Source organism: Lemur catta, chromosome 21 (genome assembly GCF_020740605.2).
Source record: "Lemur catta isolate mLemCat1 chromosome 21, mLemCat1.pri, whole genome shotgun sequence".
Taxonomy (NCBI): Eukaryota; Metazoa; Chordata; class Mammalia; order Primates; family Lemuridae; genus Lemur; species Lemur catta.
This window is the reverse complement of record NC_059148.1, coordinates 23,681,166-23,694,903: the sequence shown is the minus strand read 5'-3', so window position 1 is coordinate 23,694,903 and position 13,738 is coordinate 23,681,166. Positions and strand designations below refer to the sequence as shown.

At 48.7% G+C, this 13,738-nt stretch overlaps 1 protein-coding gene across 2 annotated transcripts in view; it reads right to left on the bottom strand.

Annotated features, from left to right (window-relative positions):
* TBX5 (T-box transcription factor 5) overlaps positions 1-13,738 on the bottom strand; it is a 48,189-nt gene that overhangs the window by 28,001 nt on the left and 6,450 nt on the right. For both annotated transcript variants that reach the window (XM_045534749.1, XM_045534750.1), the window contains exons 3-6: positions 13,459-13,553; positions 11,161-11,280; positions 10,191-10,338; positions 6,391-6,543 (exon numbers count right to left, since the gene is read on the bottom strand). In XM_045534749.1, the coding sequence (XP_045390705.1) occupies positions 6,391-6,543; positions 10,191-10,338; positions 11,161-11,280; positions 13,459-13,553 (516 nt within the window). The remainder of the gene's footprint in view (positions 1-6,390; positions 6,544-10,190; positions 10,339-11,160; positions 11,281-13,458; positions 13,554-13,738) is intronic.

Genomic DNA, 13,738 nt, shown 5'->3' with positions numbered 1-13,738 from the left:
ACATTTTGGTTCCAGGCCCAGAACTTTAATTTAAACCATCAACACATTATATTAATATTAGCGTGAATGTACAGTAGCAGACCCAGGTGACAGAATGCATCCACATGGAGTTTGCTAAAAATTGCGTGTGAATTCAATTTTCATATATAGAATCACATTAGAGACACCAGGGCGACATGACTCAAACTTCAGTCATTCAAGGTTTTTCTTCACAATCATTGCTATACCGATTATGGATCACTTGTACACTGGCTTGCTTAATATTTTTATTTAAATCAAACCACTTTTTAAATTCATTTCACACAGAAATATTATATCACTTCTGTGTATGACAAACTAGAATCACTTGCTATTCAATGAAAAAAAAACCAATATATCCAATTGTCTCTACTGGTGCCCAAAGCTTGCCTGTTCTCTGTTGCAAGGGGAGATCAGACCCTTTTAGAGAAGTATTTAATGCAAAATACTACTGAACCAAGACTCTCTTTGATACAAAACTAAAGAGATAATTGAAAAGAAAACAACTTTCCCTGTGATTTCATCACAGTCAAGTACCCCTAAAAATCATCTCACCTACTCCAGTGGTATATGTACAGACTTCTGAAAGACTGTCCTGGAGTGATAAGTGAATGCACCCTCTAATTTCTTCATTTGAAGAGGGGCATTCTTGTCTGTTCTGTTTTCTGGAAGAGATGACTGATAAGGTTTGCCTCTAACTCCAAGACTCTCTAAGGAACATATAATTACTATTTAATACATGTATGTATACATGTGTGTGTTCATGATAAAAATATAAATCTAATTAACATTTTTAAAATATATGATTGCAAATATATGACATTCTGGAAAAGGCAAAACCAAGTAAAGTAAAAAGATCAGTTGTTGCCAGAGATTGAGGGGAGGGAGGGATGAACAGATGGAACACAGAAGGTTTTAAAGCAATGACAATGCTCCGTATCATACTATAATGGTGGGGACACGTCATCGTACATCTGTCCAAACCCATAGAATGTACAACACCATGAGTGAACCCTAATGTAAGCTGTGGACTTTAGGTGACAATGATGTGTCACCATAGGCTCATCAATTGTAACAGATGTCCCACTCTGGAGGGGAATGTTGATGGTGGGGGAGGCTGGAGTGGAGGAAAGAGGATGTATGGGAACTCCCTACACTTCCCACTCAACTTTGCTATGAACCTGAAACTGCTCTAAAAAATAAAGCCTATTTCAAAATACTTTTAAAAATATGCATGTATGTATCTGTGCATGTGTGTGTGTGTGCATGTGTAGACATTCCTCCCTGCCTCATTTTTTTTTTTAATTTTTCCCATTCCTGCAGCTTTCAGATTTTGCCTTGACTCTGCAGAATGAGTAGAAAAGTCTACAAAATCCTTTTGGAAAATCAGTCAGTCTCTAAGATGTGCACTCCCGAATTCAGTTATATTTTAAGAGTCTAAAAGCCCATCACTAATGGGACTTTCTTTCTCACCCAGGATTTGTCACAATAAAATGCCACCCAATTGACCATAAATCATTTTTTAAATGAACTAACAAAAAGTTAAGTTAAAAATAGATCATTTAAAAAGGGGTGTCACAGCCTGAGCAACATAGTGAAATCTCATCTCTACAAAAAAATGGAAAAATTAGCTAGGCGCAGTGGCTTACGCCTATAATCCCAGCACTTTGGGAGGCTGAGGCAGGAGGATCCCCTGAGCCCAGGAGTGAGCTATGGTCTCAACACGGCACCCCAGCCTGGGTGGCAGAGGGAGACCCTGTCTCAAAATAAATAATTAAATAAAAATAAAAAGAAGTGGAGGAAATCCTCCCCGCTTCTCCCAGCCTACCCCACCCCACCCCAGTCATGAAAGCAAATGTGGAAGACAGTGAGGATGTGGCATCAGGGTGGAATTAGTGCCCAGTCCACAATGTCATTGTATCACCAAGAACTCAGGACAAGAAATTGTCCCAAGGGGGGGAAAAAAAAAAAAAGAAAGAAAAGAGTGAATTTTATTTTATCAGCAAAAACCTTTTGCTCAAACCCATTCCTTGCACTTCAAGCAGGCTTGCTACTACCTGGCTCTTATGCTTATCACCATAGCTTGCAAAAATGTCATTGCATATGATAAGCACAATTTGCTACATATATGCTTAGGTACGTGGATCTTAGATACAACTTCTGCAGAGTAAGTATACAGGCCTACAAGACATAAAAATTACCCTGGAGAAATGTTAACATACACACTTATCTGCAGGGGAAAATATCTGTCTTATTTTGTATATGTCCGCTCCCAAACTATAATCCTGTTTATAAAATTCCCTTCCTGATACGCTGCATGTTAGCTCCTCAGTACATGTGCTGATACACCTGGATGTCCGAGTTCTACCAAAAGGCCCCACTGCAACGACTTCTATTCACCATACAAATGTACTCCCTTCAAAATCAACATAAAACCGGATATCCGGGGGAGAGCAGAGGGGTGGGGGAAAACGAATATAAATGCCAGCTCCAACCTGTAAGACAGAGGTTGTAAAAATTAATGAGAATAATTGTTGTGAATTCTTGCTTTTGAAAAAAATAAAAAAATTTAAAAAACCCTCACGAGGGCCAAAAATCTTAATTATGTCTCTCTATTAAGGGTTCATTTCCTGGCCCCAACCAGAAAGCTCATACCTCATAAATATAGACCCCTTACACAATGATTTAAGCAGGAGGAAAATGCCTTTTAATGGCAGAGTGAGTTAATATCGGGGGATAGTCGTGCTTGCATACACAGCCATTGTTGCAAGAACAGGAAAATGAAATGCCCACGTGACCTTTTTTTAACACCTAAATATTTCTAGGGATTGCCCTGGGAGTTGCTGACAACTGCAGTGAAAACTTTACAAAAACGTGTTTCACGGAATGAACGTCACTGGGGAAGATTTGAGTTTTTAAATATCTTTTTCAAGCTGTCAACCATCTGGGGAAATAACTCCCAAATCCAGCTTAGGATCACAGCTGGGCTGAGGAAATATGTCTAGTCATTAGGAGCCCTGTGGTATATAGGTATGTGACTGCAGTCTAAGAAATGAACCCCTCGCCACATACCTGCCTCCACCTGGTACCTGCCTCCAAGTGGAGAAGGATCACACCGAGCCCTTGGACCAAAGAAACAATGGCTCTTATTTTCCCAAATTGTCCTAGCAATTTAATCACATGGAGTGCTTTTCTTTCCCTAGTCATTTATCCAAAGCAGAATGGCTAGACAAATAGTCCTTGAATTGACGACATGATCAGGGAATGAGCCAACTAAACCACAAAGACTAACATTTGCAGTTGTTTTTCAACCACAGTAATAACGACTTATTTAAAATCTCAGTCTTTCAGATTCTAAAATAGCCAGGAAAGGAGTTACAGTGAGTAGGCAAAGAGTTTTCTGGAGCCTGCGTTTTGGAGGGAGATGCCCTGTGAATAAACGAATCAGTTAAGTAGTCAATCAATGATCCAATCAATCATTACTAACACACTGTGCCAGGCCCTACCCTACACACTTTCCATGGGTTACCTCATTTCATCCTCATAACGACCCTATGAGGTGAGTTCTTTCATTAACCCCATTTTACAGATGGGGAAATGAAGTTAAGTCATTTGCTCAAAGTCAAACGGATTTGAACTTGAGCAGTCTGCCTCCAGACCTTAACCCTGCTCCATGGTGAGTAAGAGCTCAGCTGGCTTCTACCCATGAAGTCAGAAGTCTCAACACTCCGTACAGGTGGGACAATAAAGTATCAAGACTGAGTCCACAAATCACAGGCAACCCTGGCCTGCTTATTTAAATCACACATCATATATCCATGCAGGAAAGGTTTGCAGGGGCCCTGAACTTGACTGGGAAATCATGCTGCTTTGGACTCTCTCCTTACAAAGAAACTAGGTGCCTTCAGTATGCTACATGTGAGAGGTGGGAGAGGTAACAGAAAGTTGTCTCCTGTGAAATCCTTCTTCTGGGTGTCAAGAACCCTGTGAGCCTGGCTAAACAGACTACGTATAGCTCATCTGGGATCCCTGACCCTACCAACAAAGAAAAAAAAAAATAGAAATTTCTATGTGTGAACCCTTTGTGTGGTCACCAAATACACATATATCCAACCGTGTATTTAGAGACATACATTTTTAGATCTGTGAACATTCAGACATGATTTCTTAGATTGTACTAAAAAAATCACACATACACACCCCATTGGGCTGCCACAAATTCATCCACATAGATCACAACATGCATGCATTGGAAAAGAAATTTGCTTTAAAATAGAAATCTGGGGGGTGTCGGGTGCAACCTGAAGTTATGGTGACAGTTTTGTAGATACATACATATGTCAAATTTATCAAGTTGTGTACTTCAAATATTGCAGTTTATTGGGTGGCAGTTATGCCTCCATAAAGCTAAAAACAAAGAGAGAGAAGGAGAGAGAGAATGTGTGTGTTTCCCCAGACCTCTCCACATCTGATGGGTCCCGAAGTGATCACTACATAGAACTTAAGAATTTCCCCTGAAGACCCTGAGCACCCACATGGCTTTTTGGCAGGTCACTTTTATATGTCCGCCCCTTCCTGTCCTTCCTGCATGAACCTGGGCTTTCTTGGGGGAAAGAAAAAAAAAATCTGACATATTTTTGGACCCTCTGTCAGGTGGGGGAGTCTATAAGCATATATATATATGGGGAATTGAGCTTTCTTATTTCTATTTTTTCCATTTTTTTATTTCCCGAAACTGTCACTACAAAGTTAAACACAGGTTTACAGCAGCCGTCAAGGAAACCGGTTTCAAGGAGCCAGACTCCAATTGGCCTAAAATAGCTTTGCAACTTTCAGGGCATTTGACCTTCACTGTTTTGCTCATGCTGGTTCAACAAGCAGGGGGAACTCAGAAAAATCCTCCTTCCACTTTAAAACGTCACTGTGTTCTGAGGGAAGAAAGGTTTTTCTAGACCTGGGTTCAAGACAGGCCTTGCAGCCTGGGGAGGACCATCCATCACAGCTCTGCCCAGACATAGACAACCTGGATTGGGAGATAACCCAAAAGCCATTCTGTAACAGCCCTGGCCACAGTGGGGGCGTTATCTGCCAACCCAGCCTGCACTGCAATGACTTTCATGGGGTGACTGGAGGATTTAGGGTGCAAAGCCTGCCTCTTGCCTTTCTCTGGCCTCTCTTGTGAGGCTCCACAGCCCCTGCAAGATGCTTGCTAGTGGGAACAGGAGTATGAAGGGGGACGGGTGCCACCATCCCTACATCCGTCTAGGCAAGTTGCAGATCCCATGTGGACCCGCCTATTTTGCCCTCCCACAGCCATCTAAGCCCAAATCATGACTTACTACTCCAACACCTATGACTTGCCTCTCCGATTCCAGATCTTTTCATAACAAGGCTTAGGAAACATTAAATCCCTCCTGCCATCCACAATCAAATGAATCCACATGCACTCAGGTATCTAAAGAACAGAGGTGAACCATGGCAAGTCAAGACAAGCTCTTTCTCCAGAGGAAAAATAGAAGATATTCCCACCCAATCTGTGGTTATGGGTGGCCTGCTCCAATGTCATTGTCAAACTTTGAAATGCCAAAATCAGGGCCTGGATTTTGAACAACATGGGGTCTGACATTTATACAACCCATCTGGCACTGTGCCACCTCTACACCAAACTGCGGCCACCTTCTCCCAAAAAATGCATGTGCTCTGTGTGCCCCACGGCTCCCCTCCCCAGGCTGCAGGCTGACATCTAAGTCCCAGGACCACCAGTGGCATAGGTTACTCCATTTGTGTTTTAATAAGGTAAATCTTGCTTGAGAATGTGGTCTGGGGTCAGTAGTTGCTGAAACAATTGGGAAGGCATCCAGAAAGTCCAATCCCAAGGTTTCCAGAGAATTTGCCACCTGCCCCGCCACCAGCTGAGATACATCTAAAAGGCAGAGTAGAGGAAACTGACCCCGACAGAAAAGGTGGCCCCACGAAGGGTGGCCCCAGGCCCCCATCCAAGAGAACAGAGCCACACAATAGAGTGACTTGTCTTTCCACTAAGCATTTCATGAGTTCCATGGGCATTCCCTTCTTGTGGCATTTGAGTATGTGGCCATCTTTGGTTTGGCAAGTTTGTTTCTAACTGGTGTGTATATACATGTAGTTGTAACAGCTGTGCCAAGCCTGTGAATTAGCACAAACAGCTGTGATCCTTAGGCTACAGCTTTGTCCCCGCCCCAGTACCCTGGGGTCAAAGTTAGTGCGTGCTATTTGCTAGCTATTGGAAGAACCAAGCCACCTTTAAAGCCTGAAGTTCCAGAAGGAACCCCCTACAGATCCATGCAAAAGAGCAGGCAGCCCCAGGGGCTGGTTCCTGGGTGTAGGGCTTACCTTGTGGTTCTGGTAGGAAGTGACCGCAATAAACGCCGTCTCAGGAAAGACGTGGGTGCAGAACGCCGTATTTTTTGAGCCAAATCCATTATTTTCGTCCGCTTTCACGATGTGTAATCTGGGCTGGTATTTGTGCATGGAATTTAGAATAATCTAAAAATAATAAAGAAAATGAGATTGTAGGAAAATCAAAACTCCCTTTGTTTCCAGATAAAACCCCGCTCCCCACCCCCCAAATTAGCCTCATTACATAGGCTCTCTCGGAAAAACAGATTTTTTTTCTCCTGTTTTGAAAAGGAGCCAGTGATTTCATTAAAAAGAAACATTTCAAATATGACAATTTCCAACCCAAAAAGCCAGGGTAATATTCCAGGAATCTACCCAAGGCACACAGGGCAGTAAATCAGAGATCTTAATAAAGTTTGCTTAATAAATTAACTCCCTGCGTAGGGCACTTCCCGCCCCCAACAGGAGCTGAGCGAGTTGGGAGCGAGGAGGCTGGGGGAAGCCTGGGTGGCAATTTTGGAAGGAAGGGGAGAGAAACAAACAAATAAATAAACATACAAATAACCCCGCACCCCACCCCCCCAAAAAACAACCTCGAAGGGATGCAAGGTAAGAGACTAAATATTTGCAAAACTGGAAGAAAAATCACCAGTTCATTGCACTGCCCTTTTTAGAGACTTCGGGTGGGTGAACAAACCTCAAATCTTGGCTCTTTGTTTGGAGAACAAGCAAAGTGCAGTTCATGAAAAAAAGAGGATATGAGGAGGGCGTCTGGCTTCTAAGGATGGGGAGATGATGTGGGGAGGAAGTGCCCCCGACCTCCACCCCTCAAAGAAGGGGCTGTTTTCCCTGGAGGCTCCCTTTCCCCAACTTTACCAACATTTCTGGAGTCACAAGCAGAATTATCTCCAGGCTTGGCCCCAGACAGAGCTGCTACGTCTGCTTTTTGGGGAATAATCTCTTTCTCCTTCCTTCCTATCTTCCCCACGTTAGGGGCGCTCCCAGGGACAAGTGGGGTCTTGCTGCCATAGCCGTGCTGTTATTCTTACAACTACTAGTATCATTTTTAGGGGGAGGACCTCCAGCCCGCACGTCCCTGCTGGAGCCAGGACTAGTCACAGGAAAAGTGGGGTTGTTGTTCTGAGGACGGCTGGGTTTTGATGCTCCGGGGCGGCTGCGAACGCTAATATTTACCAAAACGCTACCATACTTGCGCACCGAATTGGGGGGATATCGCCGCATTTAACGTCCTGAAAGTCTGGCCTGCTTTTTCCCCACCGCCGGGACCTGGAGCGGCCGAGGTTGTCTCAGTGTCTTTGATTATTTGCATTGATGACCCTGGAGCAGGACTCTGGGACCGACCCCGGAGACCCGAGCGGGGGGAGGGGAGCGCTGCGGGGCCGGGGGAGGGGCGAGCAGCTCGCGGCCCCCGGGCTGCCCGACCCCGGGCGCGCGGCTCTAATCTCAGGCCGCCGTGGCCCGGCCGCCTCCCCGGCCGATAGCGACGCCGACCGGGGCGGCGTGGCGACAGAGAGACGCAGCGGGGCCCCGCCGGCCGCCACAGCCCCCCGGCCGGCGCGGCCATCGTCCCGGCTTAGCCAAATTGCTTTGACGGCTGGGGACAGTGTGGAGACATCAGCGCGAGGGCGATCTAATGGCTCCTAATTTCATTAGGGCGGCTCTGGATTAAAAATCCGGAGTTTGGGGTGGAAACGCGTAGCAGCCGGGCAGTTCAGAGTAGCTCCAAGCACCTGAAACTCGCGGGGTTGCTCCGAATTTGCGCGCCATCCACCCCAGAGTAGTCCCAAAGGCACAGGCAGGGGAGCAAAGGCTAGGTAGGAGCTGAAGTGAGGCTGGGCACAGTCCCACTCCCCAGCACCGAGGTCCCACCCCCAGAAGGAAGCCAGCAGAGAGATGCATAAGGCACCTTTACAAAATGGTCCTGTTCCCCCAGGTGCTGCAACCCAAGCGTTGTTGAGTACCAGCAGATACGCACCCAACACTGGTCAGCCCACGCCCAGGAAAGCGCCAGCACCAGCTGCGAGACACAGCAAGAGGGATGCTGTGGGCAAAACACCGCGTTTACACAGAAAGGAGACTCCGAATTTTCCCTAGGAATGTTTCCTGCGCCCTCCCAGCCGCACAGAAAGAGAATGGGACTTCCTCCTCTCTGGCCAACATTCCATCTTCTCCCCACCCGCACGTTGAGAGCAGCATTAAGCCATCCGTGGAGGACCCTGAGGTTCTCTTCCGACCCCAGATCCCAGTGGCTTCAGTGATTCAGCCCTAAGGCCTGGAGGGAGCAGATTTCTCATTGGGACTTTCAGAAACCACCCTCCCTCTTCACCAAATCCATTCCCACCCAGTCCCTTCCGCACCCTAAATGGGGGACCATGTGTCTATTTGTTGCTTCTCTGTGGAGCAACCTGGCAGGACAGGAAACTACTTCTGGAATTAGAGCGAAATACCTCAAATCTCTATTCCCAAATACAAGCTATATGACCCTGGACAAGTCACCTACCCTGCCCTGGTCTCTTTTTCACAAAGGCTGTACCTTTCTCTCCTGGCTGCCATGAAAATCAAATGCCCTAAGACAACGAATGAGCCCACTTGTACGGAGGAATCCTTGCGCTAAAGTTTCTAAAGGCTGAATTCAGAGACTGTGTTCTGTGCTGGTGATTGATTATCTCCAACAAAAAGATTTAGGAACATTTTCCCCCAAATCCAAAAATCAGTGTTTTGTTCTTTGTTTTTCTTTGAGGAAGAGGAGTGATGACCTACTGAGAATCCACTAAAAGCTACACGTTTCCTTGGGTGTGTGTGTGGAGGGTGCTGCAAATTCAATATCCTGCATTGAGTTTCAGAGAATTCATCGGGCTCCCCTCGGGCCAATCCAGACTCCAGGTTTAGGAGCCTGGTTTAGGTTTGCCTGCTCTGGGTACGGGGTGGGGAAAAGGCTGGATGTTGGGAAAAATAAATCTGCTCAAGAGTATCAAGCTAAAAGGGGGCACTGGCACCAGGGTTCCCCTCTTGTGGGTTCACTCCCCATCTGTAACAGAGGGGGCAGGTGACTTGGGCTCTCGCTCCCACCTGGGACATCCCAATAATAAGGCAAGATTGGGAGGAGGATAGGGAAGGTATATGGCTCCCACTGTGGTCCGGCCTCTGTGAGGTGTGTAACAGGTGTGTACCTGCTGAGCTAGAGGGTCCATGTTTTCTGCGAGATTGAAACAGCCTCCCACCCCTAGCCAGGGATTGGGTTCGCCGGCCCCAGGATCCAAGCCTGGAATGGGCAGCTTTCATCACACCTCCAACCCTGTCCCTCAGCAAAGGCAGAGGGTCAGGTGCGGCAGCCGGGATGCAGCCCCGGCAGGAAAACCAGGGGTCCTACCTCCCGCCACCAGGGAAAGACAGACCCAGAGCTGGGAGAGTGGAGCACAGGGAGGACGGCAGGGCTGCAGAGGGCAGATATCCGAGTAGGAGAATAGTGGAGACCGAGGAAGACATAGTAAGAAGAAAAAGAAAGCAACGGGAAAGCTGAATGAGAAGGTGAAAGATACAAGAGAAAAGGAAAGAGAGAAGAGATGAGAAAGGAGGAGAAATAGGAAGAGGAAGGAAGTTCAGATCCAGAAAGTGGAGGAAAGAGACCAAAAGGGGAACAAAATGGAGCAAAAAAACAAGGAGAAGCACGTGGACGCAAGGAGTGAGAAGATGGAGAAGCCCAGTGAGAAGAAGGGAGACAGAGGAGAGAGGACAAGAGGGAGAAGGCGCAGACTCGAGGGTGCGGTACTCACATGCCCAAATGGGTCCAGGTGGTTGTTGGTGAGCTTGAGTTTCTGGAAGGAGACGAGCTGCCGCATCCAATGCGCCCCAGTGGCTGGGGAGTCCGGGTGCACGTAGAGGCGGCCGGGCATGGCAGGCTCGGCTTTGCCGGTCACAGACCTAGACCAACGAGAGGTGTGACCGGAGGCTCCGCGTGGCCCAGAGGTAGCGCATGGAGGTGTGATCCATCGGTTCACGCACCAGGTGAGGGTTGCTGAGCTGGAAATGATCTAGAAATGGCCTGCCCCTCCAGTCTTTCTTAGGTATCTGCAATCTCAGCTACCCCAGAGTGCCTGGAGCCAGGGTCCAGGCAACCCCCAGCCCCATCTCTTTCTTCTTTCACCCATTCCTCCCCCAGTGCCAGGGCTGCCCGGGCCCAGTAGCCTCTGCTGCCCACAGACAATAGGCTGGTTTCTGAAGGTCTGGATGTGCAAAAACTCTTGAAAACTCCTTGAGGGCTTTCAAAGGGGGTTTCCTCTTCAGGCCCCTGCACTATTGGCAGCCGTGGCAGCAATCCACCCAAGGAATGGGCCTCTCCTCTCTCGCCCCTTTAACTCAAATACCACGGGCAGACTTTGCAATTTCATAAAAGCCATGTTCAAAGCAGGTAACTCATAAAAAATAACTGTAAATGGTTTTACGCCCCCAGAAATAACTCCAGCATTTGGTAACAATAGCCCTTTTAAAAATCCACAACTCATGGGTGCAGCAATAGATACAGGCACCTCGGTTCCTCTGAGCCCTAGTTTTCTCATCCATAAAATGGGAGCAAATAGCTGCTGTTTCTTCCTCTCAGAGCGGCCAGCAGGAAGCAATGCAATAGGCACACAGAAGCCTCTAGCACACAGTAGGAGCTCAAAAAATGTTTATTGGTTCCATTTTGGGGTGGGGGTTCCAATTTCCTCCCTCTCCTCTCCATCTGCCACTCCAGTGCCTACCTACCATTTATTATCTGCGAACTTGTATCTGTGGTCGTCCGCAGGAACGATGTCCATGAGGAGAATGTACTTCGTCTTGGGATTAAGGCCAGTCACCTTCACTTTGTAACTGGGAAACATCCGCCTAGGAGAGAGGGACAGGCGGAGAGAGAGGGGCGGGGAATCAGCGCCAATATTTTGAAGACAGTGTCCGCAGATTTTAATGGCAGCAACGGTTCTTTGAGAAAGGTGGAGGAGAAAACTGGCCCCGCTCCGCCCTCACCAAGATCCACCCCGGGATTCCCTTGAAGTTGTTAGGAGGAGAACCGCCAAGAGGGGAGAAAGCTGCAGGCGGCAGCTCTAGGTATCCGAGGAGGAAAACAGAAAGCAGGATGCCCGTGCTCCTAGAGAACTGCTTTCAAAGAAGCCCGAAAGGGACCCCCATTTCAACTCTCGCTAAATGCTCTTTTCAGAGCCAGACACCTACTATTTTAGGGGAGCGGAGGCTTATTAGGTACAAAGCTAGCCGCCTTCTCTGCCCAGCCAGGTGCTTCCGCCTGTCCTCCCAGCGCAGCGGTGTCACGTGTACACCAAGGTGCCTGCGCCCTGGGGATGCACAGGTGCGGGTGCACACGCGCTTCCTGCTCTGGCTTTGGTCCTCTGCTCCCAGGAATGGGGGACAGCCGCGGTTCCCGGTATACCGCCCTCGGTGCCTTATGACAAAGGTCTCTAGCAGGAGTTTATTCCTAAATTCCGCACAACTTCTCCAAGGCGCCTGGCACTCTTCCTTGGAGGAGCTAAGCTCCTTGGCCCTCAGCAAAGAAATTCCAAACGCACCCGGATTTGGTTTCAGAAAGAGTTGGGGCCCCGAACTAGCGTCTGGTGATTAGAAAGCCGACGGCGCGGAACTGCGCAGTCCCGGCTACCTCTCCCCGCCCTGGCGCACCCCGAATTCCCATTCGGCTCCTGCGGAGTACGCCCCAGAAAGCAAAGATTCTCAAGGTTGGCCTGGGGCGAAAGGACACGTTGCTGGATCTTGGCTCGCCCAGCGATGGCCGGAAGGGGTGAATGGAGGCGTCTCGCTTCTAGCCACCAAGCCGAAGCCTTGCGGTGTTTATCTGCCTGAGCGAGCGCGCCTGGAGGCGGAGGCGCAGGAGGCTGCGCAGGCCTTTTATAGTTAAATCCTCTCCGCCCGGACTGGGGGAAAAAAGGAGCCCGGCGGTGTCTTTCCTTCCTGGGGGAATGGGAAGGGGACCGCAGTTCGCTGGTATAAACAGAACGCGCCTCCTAGTTCACTCAGGCCCTGGGCCGAGCGGGGAGCAGACATTGTTTAATTTTAAATAATAATAAATGTCACTGTTGTCAGTTTATGGAGGGAGGCTTCAGCTGGAGAACCGGGGGCGTATGGAGAGGCGGCTCTACCCTCCCCCTTCACACAGTCGGTGGCTCTCGGGCCTATCGGGCCTCTGGCTTCACACCGCGCCTGCTCCGGGCAGACTCCGGCTTTTTGCCCTTCGGGACGCGGAGGACCAGTCTGCAGCGCCGGTAGGGACGTGGCGAGGCCTGGGCAGGCGCGCGCACTCACCGAAGCGCGGCTCTGCCCCACTCTCCCACCGCCTCCCCCAGAAGTCTAGCATTTCCAGCTCAACCTCCGCGAGCTTTTAAGAGGAGCTCTGGGGCGAGTGTCTTGGCGAAGCTGCCATGTTTATCGGTGTCTGTATATAGAGCCCGGCCGAGCCCCGGTTGAGTTTCAAAGGCTTCGCCTACTTTCTATAAACAATGAAAGAGGTAGCGAATACATTCAACCGATTCAGAGTTTGGCAATCGGGTGGGGCCCTGGAGCCACTCCAAGGTCAGAGAGGGTGGGGATGGGGGTGGGGGCGAGGAATCCAGTCCGAGACCTATGAAACCCAAAGCCCTTCTCGAATCTGTCTTCTCTGCGCTTCTCTGTTTTCCCTTTCTCTCTTCTCCCTCTTCCTTCTTTCTCCCATTACTAATCCGTCCAGATAGCACGGCCTCCCAGGCTCTTTAGTCTTTTTATATACGAGGTGGAAGAAATGCCCAGTTTCCGGAGTCGAACATTTGGAGTGTTTCCCCGCCCTGCGGGCGATCAGTGGAAGAATTCTCCCTTTGCCTCTGTAACCAGAATCGGGTCAAATAAAATATATCCCTTCTCTCTTTCTCTCTGTCCTTTATTCTATTCTCTTCTGTCTGTCCTTTCCTCTTGCACCATCTCCCTTCTCTTTTCTCTCCCAAGCCACCTTTTCTTCTTCGTCTCTAACACGGTGTCCCTGCGCTCCTCCTGAGCGACTAACCGCCTCACCTTCCAGCCTTGGTGATGATCATCTCCGTGCCCACTTCGTGGAATTTCAGCCACAGTTCTCTTTCATGGAGAAACACCTTGATTCCTTCCATGCCCTGCAGGAAGGAGAGAAAAGTCACAATGAGCCCTGGCAGCAGTGGGCATTCCTTCCCCAAACTCCCCCAAAACGCAGGGACAGCTCCTCCTCCCCCCTGGAGCCTGTGGAGCTCAGAGTGTGCGAAGTGCCCCAGCCCCCTGCAGAGTTAGCTGGGCTCTGGAGCACCCAACACCCTTTGCACAG